General features: G+C 36.7%; 1 protein-coding gene across 14 annotated transcripts in view; it reads left to right on the top strand.

The window, feature by feature from the left end:
* GTF2I (general transcription factor IIi) overlaps positions 1 to 12,053 on the top strand; it is a 75,661-nt gene that overhangs the window by 51,572 nt on the left and 12,036 nt on the right. For all 14 annotated transcript variants that reach the window (XM_063297522.1, XM_063297486.1, XM_063297469.1 and 11 more), the window contains 9 exons: positions 1,376 to 1,447; positions 1,930 to 2,113; positions 4,627 to 4,685; positions 6,075 to 6,146; positions 7,026 to 7,209; positions 9,130 to 9,188; positions 10,126 to 10,212; positions 11,127 to 11,225; positions 11,622 to 11,687. In XM_063297522.1, coding sequence (XP_063153592.1) covers positions 1,376 to 1,447; positions 1,930 to 2,113; positions 4,627 to 4,685; positions 6,075 to 6,146; positions 7,026 to 7,209; positions 9,130 to 9,188; positions 10,126 to 10,212; positions 11,127 to 11,225; positions 11,622 to 11,687 — 882 coding nt within the window. The remainder of the gene's footprint in view (positions 1 to 1,375; positions 1,448 to 1,929; positions 2,114 to 4,626; positions 4,686 to 6,074; positions 6,147 to 7,025; positions 7,210 to 9,129; positions 9,189 to 10,125; positions 10,213 to 11,126; positions 11,226 to 11,621; positions 11,688 to 12,053) is intronic.

Raw genomic sequence — 12,053 nt, 5'->3', positions numbered from 1 at the left:
TTTTAGGATTGAATTAGATTTGTGATTTTTGAAGTTTTTTTTTCAATATGTACCTTTTAAAGATCCTTTGCAAACTTTTTTTGAAAGTTTCATTAAAATACAGCAAATAAAGCACTTCAGTGAATAAGTCATTAAGAAAAAATGCATGTGTAAAATATATTTATTGTGGAAATTACCCATTAACAATTACTTTATTTAACTATGCTTAACTGAGCAGAAATGTTTAAACAAACAATCTGATAATAACAGCTCTAACAGTTCTTAACCTTTCTAGTGGCTTGACCCTGCCCACCAAATACAGGCCCAAGCTAATCTCATTGCTTTGAAACATCTATAAGCTGTTTTTAGAGAACCCTTTCAGAAGCAAGCATAAATGAATTATTGCACACAGTATCCAGTGTTATCCCTAGCATCTGCAAAAGCTCTTTCTGAGAATCAATAGAATTTCACCAGTTAAAAAAAACTGGGTTACCTGGATCAGTGGTCTGACTCCATTTCAGACCATGTTTCTACCAGTCATAGGCATTCCTTCCTAACTACAGTGCTGCAAAAAGGACATGTGTCATGATGTCTTGAGACACAGGCTCCACCTTTTGTACATGTGCCATGAGGTGGTAAATGCAGAGTTTGCAGTGTATGCATGCATGTACATATTTATTTTTATTTATTTTATTTTATTTATATCCCGCCTTTATTATTTTTATAAATAACTCAAGGCGGGGAACATACCAAATACACCTTCCTCCTCCTATTTTCCCCACAACAACAACCCTGTGAGGTGAGTTGGGCTGAGAGAGAGGGACTGGCCCAAGGTCACCCAGCCGGCTTTCGTGCCTAAGGCGGGACTAGAACTCAAAGCCTCCTGGTTTCTAGCCCGTTGCCTTAACCGCTAGACCAAACACATTAAACGCATACTAACACCATCTCTCCATATACATTATGGATGCCTATGCTACCAATATGTTGTAAATATTAGAAGAGCAAAAACCTTAAATAGGCTTATTTCCTGCCAGACTAGATATTAGGCTTCAAAATGGACTCTAATGCCCATTTTCTGGTTCATCCCTTTGTCCTGCTCACCCTTTTTTGGTGCTTGTCACATGGCTAGCTGTCTGGTGCTCAGAGAAGCTACAATACAGCCCTTACTCCTGTTATTGTCTCTTATTATAGCTTCACTGTCCTTGATAGCTATTACTTATGAACGCACTTAGCAAAAGTCTTCTTCTGGCCTTTTCCTCTACTAAAACTGTTGATCCTTCTAACTTCAAGATGGAAGGGATGGCAAAGTGAAATGGGGCTTTCTGAGAAAGTGAAGTGCTGCCCTTGGGAATGTTAAATATTTTAATAAAACTCTTGTTTTTACCTCTGATTATAGTGAAAGAAGAATGGTATGCCAGAATTACAAAACTAAGGAAAATGGTAGATCAGTTATTCTGCAGAAAATTTGGTGAGTACATTTGATAGCAATTCATGGTGTATGCGTGTGTGAGCAGGAGTTCCCTCCCAGTCCCATTACAATACCTAAAGGAGGTCTACTAGTTTGGGGGTTGCTCTTCTTTCTGTGCTCTGAAGCTAGTCTCTTGTAATTATTTCTGAAAGAGGTGGACATCTTCCCCCAACTACCTGGTTTTGGGTATTATAAGCCACCCAGTCTTTTGGAGTCAGGCGGTCTCCAAATCTAATTATGAACAATAAGCAAGTTATTAAATACATAATTATAAACAATTAATCCATGTACTGCTTTACTGTACATCCCTGTGTGAATTCTGCCTTCAACAACAGCCTAATGAAGAAAGGAAAGATTCTTTAGCAGCAAATGTAAGTTTAGCCTATTTTTGAGATGCTGCCTTACAAAATCAGGACCTTTGTGTTTCTTGCCTTGCTCTTGCACTGAACCTGAATACTTTTTTTTGCTATGTCTTCTAACAGCTGAGGCTTTGGGAAGCACTGAACCAAAGGCTGTACCTTACCAGAAATTTGAAGCGCACCCCACTGATCTTTATGTGGAGGGTTTGCCAGAGAATATTCCATTCCGGAGTCCCTCTTGGTATGGAATCCCTCGGCTGGAGAAAATTCTTCAAGTGGGGAATAGGATAAAGTTTGTAATAAAAAAGTAAGACCAATTACGTATGAATTTCAGTATGTTCACATTACATTTGTGCAAGATAAAAATCCAATTTTAAGCAATGCAATATGTATTAGGAGAATAAAATAATTGTATGGAATTTATTTCTCACAGTCTTGTGTTTTAAAATTCAATGCATAGTGCCATGCTCAAGGATTTTCTTCTTTTCTGTCTCATGCTGTTAGTCATAGTTTCCAAATATATACACACATACATACATGTCCAAAGTGGGTTATTTTGAATCTGGTAATTTGTGCCTCAACTGAGAATTCTGGGTTGATTGCTTTGATGATCCTTTTTTTTTTTCTTGGCTGTCCATGGTATTCTCAGGAGTCTTCTCTGGCATCAAAGTTCTGTTGATAGTTTTCTTATCCTGCTTCTTCAGAGTCTAACTTTTGCTTACACAGAGTCTCACAGAGAATACCATTTCTTGGCCTGTTCTGATCTGAGTAGTTATAGACGCATCACAGCATTTGATTATCTTTTCCAAGACCTTCATGGCTGCTCTACCAAGTGCTTGTCTGTGGCATATTTCTTGGCTGCTTGTTCCTTTACTCTTGATGGTTGATCCTAAAAGGCAGAAACTATCCACCATTTCAGTATCTTCATTGTCAATTCTAAGGCTGGCTGTTGTTGTTATGAGTCTGGTCTTTATATTTAATTTTAGCCCCATTTTTTTTTCACTGTGCTGCTTGACTTTTATTACTAGAGCTTGCATATCCTTTGCATTTTCAGCTATCAGAGTAGTGTCATCAGCATACTGCATGTTTTTGATGTTTCTTCCTCCAGTTTTAAAACCATACTCACCTTCTTCCAATCCTAGGATTGCTGTAGGATTCACATTTTTCTATGCACATTCCATAGCTTGACAATCAAAGGGTTTTCTATATTCAACGAAGCACATAGTGACTTCTTTTTGGTATTCTGTGGCTTTCTCAATAACCAGCATGCATCAGAAATAATGTTTTCTGTTCCTCCATCTTTTGTAAAGCCAGATTGAACATTTGGTATCTCTTTTTCTACGCAAGGTTCTAATCTGTGTTGGATGATCCTAAGCATTATTTTGCTAGCATGTGAAATTAAGGATATTGTATGGTAGTTTGAATGTTGTTAAGTCTCCTTTTTTGGTATTGGAATGTAGATTGACCTCTTCTGTTCTGTTGGCCACTGTGTCATTTTCCAGATTTGCTGGCATGGCTTGGTTAGAACCTTGACTGATTCTTCTGTTGCTTGCCATATTTCACTGGGTATTCCAAGCTGAAATGTGGTAGCCTTCTGACTTGGTAATGATCAGAGTGCTGATCTAACTTTATCTTCTAGGACTAGAGGTTCTTGTAAGTAGGGAATATCTTCTAATGTATCTTGAATGATGACATCTCTACTGTATTTTGGTATACTATCTTTTTTTGATCTCCTTTGAATCAGTTACTATCTCTCCACTAGCATCCTTTAGCATACCAGCTTGAGCTTGGAACCTCTTTTTGCATTCAGAGATCTTTTGAAAGACTTTCCTTGTTTTTCTACATATGCTTCCATCTTCTGTGTCTTTACAGATGTCATTGTAATACTCCTTTTTTCTCTTCTAACAGTTCTCTGAAACTCTTTGTTAAATTCCTTCCTGAGATTTTTGTCTTTCTTGGCTTTGCCTTTCTCTTCTCTTCTTTGCAATTTCCACAGTTTGTTCTGACATCCAGTTTGCTTTCATCTGTTTCTTCATCTTTGGCCATCTGTTTTCACGTTCATCCTTAACAACTTCTTTAAGTTCATCCCACAGATCCTCTGGTTCTCTATCAATTAGGTTTAGGACTTCAAAGCGATTCCTGATGTTCTCCTTGAAAATAATGGATATTCAACTCTGTGGAAACTGGGTTGGCTTTCTTCTTCTTCTTTAGCTTAACTTGTACAAGTTCCAAGTTGAGCGCTTTGTGATCTGTTCCACATTTCATGCCTTACCTGATTTTATTTCTTCAGATTCTTTTAATTAAAAAAAAAGCAAGGCACCATACTGCAAAAGGTCAGTCTCAGACCTTATCTTTTCAACGAAGCTTATAGGCCTTGTATACATTCCAGAAGCATTTTTAGAAAATAAAATTCTATGTAGGTTTGGCCTAACAAAATAAAGATGATAGCATCTTTCAGAGCTAGAAGGGTACACCCTATCTTGTTGGCCTTCTGGTGAATACATGTGCCTCCCTTTTGTGAATGTGAAAGTTGGGGACCCCAGCTGAAATCCTGTCTATGGATTGCAACATTGTAGGATTATAGAATAGTTGTCTGGGTAGTTTTAATGATGAGTCAAACAAGTAGGGTTTATATGTTTTAAATGCATTTAAAATTAATGAGTAGAACCTGTCCTGTTTTGCATTTTGAGTTGAGCTGCTGCAATCTAATGAAGTTGTTTCAAAATAGTTTTTATAATGTTAGGTAATTCAGAAAAGTGACACTAAATGTTTGTAGGATGAGTACCATAGAATCATTGTGTATATTTTTTTCAATTGTAGGCCAGAGCTACTAACAATCACTCCCACAGAAGTTACTCAACCAAGAACAAACATGCCAGGTAAGATGAGTGTTTCTTAAGATGATAGAAAACCTTTTTCCCACTTTAGGTAGAGGTGCCTTGATTTCTTCTCTCCTCATTTCATATCTAGAGTATGGAACCTCAGTATTCTTTTTAGCTTGATGTTCTCATTTGCCTTTACTTACCTACTATGATTGGAAAGACAAGGGTCTGATAACCTTTACCATATAGAAATCTGTAACCTTCCAAATGTTGTTGAACTACAGCTCCCAGTATCCCACATCCTTGGATATGCCAGCTGGGGTTTCTTTGAGTTATAATTAAGTGACATCTGGAGGACCGTAGGTTCCCTTCCTCTACCTTAGCTGATTGACCTCTGGCTCATTATTCATGTAATTGGAAACATGCTACAAACATTGGTCTCTGAATCTATCTTGCACATTTATGATGGTGGGGAGAGAAATCAAACCTGGAATAAACTCAGTTAATAACTGAGCTGAAGTGACAGATGCTCTCATTTAATTCTTCAAGTTAAAATTAGCTGCAGTTTTGTATATGCAGGAAGCAAGGTCTGATGCAGATTTTTAGACAATTCAATTCAATTGATTTTATTACGGTCACTGACCAGTACAAGATTTTTAGACAGGCTGTTCATCATTTTTGATAGAATATCATCAATAATTTGAGAACTGGCTTTAATTTTTAGTAATTAGAATCTATATTTTTAAAAGGGACAATTGAATCAATTAGCAGTAGGAACTTTTAAAATATTCTACCTAAACAAGTTTAATCCAGTTTCAAAATCTTGCAGTCATAAACTTGCAGATGGTCTTTCCTTATTAAATACTCTTTTATCATATAAACGAAGTTAGATTCTTGACCAGTTTAAGGTGCAAAATCTGTATTTTGAAGTTGAACAAGTAAATGGTACAACTGCATTGTCTCTGTTGTTACAGCTAAAGATGAGACCTAAGCACATCTGAATATTTTAGCTTTGTTGAAATGAAAATATTGGACCCATCCTGATAAAGTTAAATCAATCCAGATATGTTGCTGTATATATAGGATTAGTCCAGATGGCATACCAAGGAATTAATGGGTCTAATCATAACTTCAACTTTAGCCTGAATTTTCAAACACACTTATTTGCTTTATCTTTTTTTCTCTGCAACAAAACCATCAACTAAAAATTCACTGTAAGTCATAGTACTTCAAATCTGATTTGAGTGACTGCCTGGCCCAAATAATTATAGATGGGAAAATAATATATGTGAGACAATAACATCTAATAACGATCAAATGACATTATTTGACAGATACTTTTTTGTAGCTAAGCTTTGTTGTAAATCAGTGATATTTAATAGATATACATTCTTTCTTATTACTAAACGTGCAATCTATGTTTTTGGCATTTTATTTTAATCCCAGTGAAAGAAGATTGGAATGTCAGAATCACAAAATTGAGGAAGCAAGTAGAAGAGATATTTAATCTGAAATTTGGTAGGTGAAACATTGTTTTCTAGGTAGTACTGATGCTTCATGAAAACATAGAAACAGTAAAATATAAACTGTATTCATACTTACTGCGTTCTGACTAATTGCTTTATTTGTTTTTGGAAAGAGTGTGAGTGAAAATGTACAAGCCAAGGATACCAGAACATCTGAGAGAATGTGAATGGGTTATTTTATAATGAAAAGAAATTCAATAAATAAGAAATATTGGATATTGCTATTTCTCTAGAGCAATTGTGATTCCTTGCCTTCATCTTTCTTTGGATACTGATCACCATTAATCCCAATAGGCTTTTGATGAGTTTAATCTAATTTTCACATGAAAAAAGTGGGAAAAGACAGCAAATAATTGTATTTTCTCAGGGAGGCACAAATAGGGTGGTATAAGTGCTGAAATCTACTTGAAGAACTGAGTCTTCATAAGATTCCTTATTATCTCTGAGGCAGTGGCAAGGAAGAAGAAATTGGTCATGGCAGCAGAGGGGAGATTCAAAACTGAGTTGTCTTGCCATGGTAATGTGAAGCTTATGTTGGATTAATGTCTGTTTGAGACACTCTGGAAAGAGAATCTTGATGTTGGAAGTGTTCCTACTTTAAGAAGTGACTCTCTGCAAAATATTTTTTATTGAGAGGTTTGACGAAGTTTTTAAAAAGCCCTTTCGTTTGACTAAAGGAAAGTATATTTTTCAAGACTTTAGAAACTTGGAATGATATGCCCAATAAAATAATGAAATCTGAACTTAATTACTATTAGGTAGCCTTAGAAAGATTAAATATCTGTGCCTTGGGTTGGTGGGCATTATTTCTGAATGCCATCTCTATGACAGGAGTTTGATGCAAATCAAGTTCTTGCCTCCCTGTTTACAGGACAAGCTCTGGGTCTCAGTGAAGCAGTGAAAGTTCCTTATCCTGTCTTTGAATCAAATCCTGAGCATCTGTATGTAGAAGGTTTGCCTGAAGGGATCCCCTTTCGAAGCCCAACATGGTTTGGAATCCCACGCCTGGAAAGAATTGTGCGGGGGAGTGGAAAAATTAAATTCATTGTAAAGAAGTAAGTGAATAGTTACTCCTTAATGAGTTTGCTATTTGGTAGCATTTCTTGCATTTCATTTTTATTGTGCTGTCTCTGGTAGGTTACTTAAAGCAACAAGACATCCATTTAATTGTGATCTTAGCACACATGTCTATAGAAGTAATCGATACGATTTTTAAATGGTTTGCTGAACCCTTGAGGCTAGAAAGACACTTCGGGAAATTGAAACTTGCATGTTGAATGAGGTGCAAATAGTCTCAAAAAGCTTTACCATCAGCCCAACAGATTCAAAAAGCACTTTTGATTATTACCAATTTTTAGTTTCAAATGTATCAATAAAATTGCAGGACAATTTATTTATTTGTTTATTTATCAAATTTATAAGGCCTCCCATCTCACAAAAAGTGACTCAGGACAGCATACAACAATTAAATTTTTATAATTAATGCTTCTTTTATTATTTAATAATTTCACTATTCTTTTGTTATTATATTTTATTGCATTCTTACGTTATGACCTGTGGTTACAACAATAAACTTTACTTACTTACTTACCCTTAAATAAAACAAGAAATATATAAAAACAATCATTATTAAAAATACAAAACAGTTATTATTAAGAATACAAACTACCAGGCACAGGAGAGAATGTGGAGTCCTTGGTGCTCTCTGAGCCTTGTTGTTTTCTTGCAGACATTTCATTGCCAGACTAGGCAACATCTTCAGTGCGAAGGGGGAGTGGGCCTTGCTCTCAGTTTATATACGTGGCTTGCCCTGCTTGTGTTGGTGGGGGTGTTGTTCTCTCCTTGGGAGATCCTTGATTGGGCTGTTGTTTGCTGCTTGGTTGATTGACTGAGTTAATAGTTCCTTGATTAGGGTGTATTGTGCTGTTTGATGGTTCATCTGGTGTTAATCCTAGTGTTGATTTTTGCCTATCTGGGTGTTGATTACTGATAAGGAGGTGTCCTGGTCTTTTGGCTTTTCTATTGTCTCTTTTGAATGGTATGTAAATGTTGTTTACCTCTATGTGTCTGTTGATGGCTGCTTTGTCTGAGTGCCAGGCTTCCAGGAATTCTCTGGCATTTTTGGATTTGGCTTGGTTTAGGATGCTCACCGTTTCCCAGTTGAAACTATGGTTGAGTCTGTCCATGTGTTTAAGGAGATTAAGGAGTTCTCATCATGTCTTCTGACTGCTAGTTGGTGTTCGTGAATGCGCTCTGCTAGTTTTCTGCCTATCTGTCCTTCCTACATAGTGGCTGTTACAGTCTTTGCACTGTATGTTGTAAATAACTCCTGTTTTTTCTTCTTGGGCTATTGGGTCTTTTGGGTTGCTTAATATGTTTTGAAGAGTTTTAGTTGGTTTACGTGCTGATAAATGTGCAAGCCACAGTATCTAAACTGAGGGCAAGGCCCACTCCCTCTTCGCACTGAAGATGTTGCCTAGTCTGGCAATGAAACATCTGCAAGAAAACAACAAGGCTCAGAGAGCACCAAGGACTCCACAGTTCAACCCTGAGCTACAAATATTCGCTTCGATTGGTACAGGAGAAAATAGATATTAACAAAGATGGAGCCATCTTAGAATGTCACCGGTCCCCTGAGACCCCCAGACCTGTTGACATAGCCAGGTCTTGAGGGACCTAAGGAACATTAAGAGGGATGGAGGGGAAGGGAGAATGTTCCATAAGGCGGGTGCCACGGCAGAGAAGATCCGCCTCCTGGGACCCACCAAGTGTAAGTCCCTAACAGACAGGACCTGAAGCATACCTTCTGTACCAGAACTAATGGGGTGGGCAGATGTAATCGGGGAGAGGCCATTTTCACTGCAAAATCCCCCCAAGCATAACATGAACCCTGCAGTAACCTCATAGACAGGTAGCTTGCATAACTTGTGTGACTGTGATAATGCTGTATTAAAAATAAACTGTCTGATTTGTAGGCCAGAGCTTGTTACCTCGTATTTGCCTCCAGAATTGGCTAGTAAAGTGAATACTTCAGGTAAGTGACTAAGAAGCTATAATACCTACAAAATGGGAACATCTGGTGTTGAAAGATGATATACACATTTTAAAAATAGATGCAAAGAAAAGAGGCTTTCATTGTCTTAGTATATTGCACAGTGCTTCATAGTTTTGAAAGTACTGCTGAAATCTGTTGTGAGCTGTTGAACCATGTGTATTCTCTTTCCTACATAGTTTGCTACTTAATTTAAGGTTTTGGATTAGAATTAGTTCTTTCTGTGGATTTGGGATGCTGTTTAATTGAGATGAGGACTACTCCCTGTAATTAATGAAGGGACAGTCTCTGGAAGAAATGTATTCCAAAGTGTGTCCCTCTTTCTCTTGTTCTAATAGAAAGATTATCGGAATAAGCATATTCTGTGATCAAGAAAAGAACAAAATGGATACAAAAGTTTATCAGGCTTTAGATGCTATAACAGATGGGAGCTTTTAGCTTAGTTTAGGAAATAATGTTTTGCTTCATCAACATTTGGTGTCAAAATGTCAGTGTTTGGTGTTACATTATTTCTGGGATTTTATTATAGAACTAAAAACCAAGTTAGTTCTTTATTCTTCCAGTAGACTTAATGAATCTTAATGAACTTTATTTAAGGCCCCCTGAGTAATGCTTTGCTTCCATTCACATCGCTGCAATATCCCCCTATGTGTCCCTTGTCTAGGTCATCATAAAATGCAGTTTTTCTTAATAGTAAACTCATTGTTAGAAAGGACAGAAAGCCATTTACTTTTATAGTCTGCCAGGAGAGGAATGTTTCTCCACCTACATGGTACCCTATTAAATCTGCTGGCAGAAATGTACCATGTTCATATTTTATTGACGATGTTAAAACGATTTCCATATACAGTAGCCTAAATCATGCAAAACTAATGACTTTTAATGTATTAAAACGATAAACAGTTTAACTTCTCTGTAGGATCTCAGAGTCCCAGCAGCTCAAACTCTGCACGAAGTCCTGTAAGCAACTCTAAGGTTCCAGAGATTGAAGTAACTGTAGATGAAGGTATGGAATGCCCCAAATATTTTCTTTTAGGAATAATTCTTTGAGATTATACAGGAAACATGTCCGCTTGGAACTTTTTATCGGAACACAACTCAAAGTGGTTTGAGTATTTTGTTTAAACCTTAAAAAAATAGTTTGGAACAGGTGTTCTGTGATGACCGTAGAAAACTTGAAAAGATCCATTTCAAGTTTGAAACTTTCCATTTCAAAAGTGGAACACCCTGAATATCACTGCTTGAAACAAGTAATTTTGCTCTAATCTGGAATCAGAACTCGTAGAATACATGTGCTTTACTTTAAATTTGGAAAATCAAAACAGCCTGCTAGAAGATCGACATGTTTTGCACACTCTTGGAGAACAGTTTCCAAATCCTGTTGAATCTTACCCTATCAAGAGTGTTTCCTATCTAACTCTTTATTTCTCCCACACATATTGAGAGAGTGGATTAATGAAATAATTTTTAAACTGGGAATTGCATTTCTGGATCCTTGGGTAGTGATCTTTGGAGAGGCCTTAAAAGAGGTTAAGCAATCAAAGCAGTTGTAGATGCAAGAAATGGACACAGGGCAGATCTTTTCGCATCATGTCATCAGTCAGCTTGCATGAACAAATCCGTTGATGGGGCATTGCAGTCTTAAAAGCAACTATTTAGACAGCTAGCTTTTTTGCTTTTTAAATATATGCCTTATTCTTCAGTTGCATCTACTGTGAGAATATTTTAGGGTAGATTGCCTCTTGTGGACGTGTCCTTTACATTCTCCTCAAATGACAGGTGTGCTCTGCAGGGCTAAGTTTTTAGAAAAACACTAGAAGTTTTGAACCTGCATATTCAGGATATGCACTATGAAATTGAAACTTAACAGCTAGTTCTGTAACTGATGAAATGGAATGTATTTGGTATGTTTCAATATAGGTCCTGCTAATAGGGTATCGACCCCAGATGTTAGAAATAATCCTCAAACCAATGGATCCAATACAGGCTTTAAGCCAAGAGGAAGAGAGTTTTCTTTTGGTAAGTTCATGAGGAAATTTTCTTTTATGTTAAATTAAGCTGCTTGAATTCAGCAGAATTGTTAATTAGAAGATGGGATATTTACATCTACTAGGTTGTGCATTAATACATTCCACGTATCTTCAGTTAAGTTGTCAGCTCTGCTTTGCAGCTCAGTAACTTAGTTGATAGATGTTGGTTGCTTCTTGCTAGCAAAAAACTTTTGGCCATTCAGGGTCTGTTGCCATAGTTTTAAATCAGCAAGGGAACAACACTAATGAACAGTGTGATTTTACTGACATTCATGTTCTGGAATCCATCGTAAACTGGTTCTGAAGAAATCCAATTGCATAATCGATGAAACAAAAGAATAGTGGGGTTGAATATAAATAACTAATTTCTATTATATTTTGACAGAGGCCTGGAACGCCAAGATTACTGATCTGAAACAGAAAGTTGAAAATCTTTTTAATGAAAAATGTGGTAAGCGTTGTTATCCTATTAAATATCTACATCTATTAAATATCTATGCACTTTAGAGGAGAACTTTATTAGCAAAATAACTACTGATTTCAGTAAGGCATCAACTATGTATATAATTGAATTCCCATTTTTTCAAATGTTTGCTTGAATTAAATGGACTTAATGATGTAGAAAATGAAATTCAGTAAGCTCCTAAAAGTTCTCTGTGGAGGGAGTTCACTATTACCAAGAATGCCCTGTCTCTTTTTTCCACGTAGCCTAATTACACAGTGGTTGACATACTCATATTTCTGCAGCCTGATTCTCACAGAATCAAATAAATCTGTATTTGGCTGTGCCACTTCATATTGCAGATAAGAACTCTCG

The sequence above is a fragment of the Candoia aspera genome, chromosome 1 (assembly GCF_035149785.1).
Source record: "Candoia aspera isolate rCanAsp1 chromosome 1, rCanAsp1.hap2, whole genome shotgun sequence".
NCBI classification, from domain to species: domain Eukaryota; kingdom Metazoa; phylum Chordata; class Lepidosauria; order Squamata; family Boidae; genus Candoia; species Candoia aspera.
This window is presented reverse-complemented; position numbering and strand designations above follow the sequence as displayed.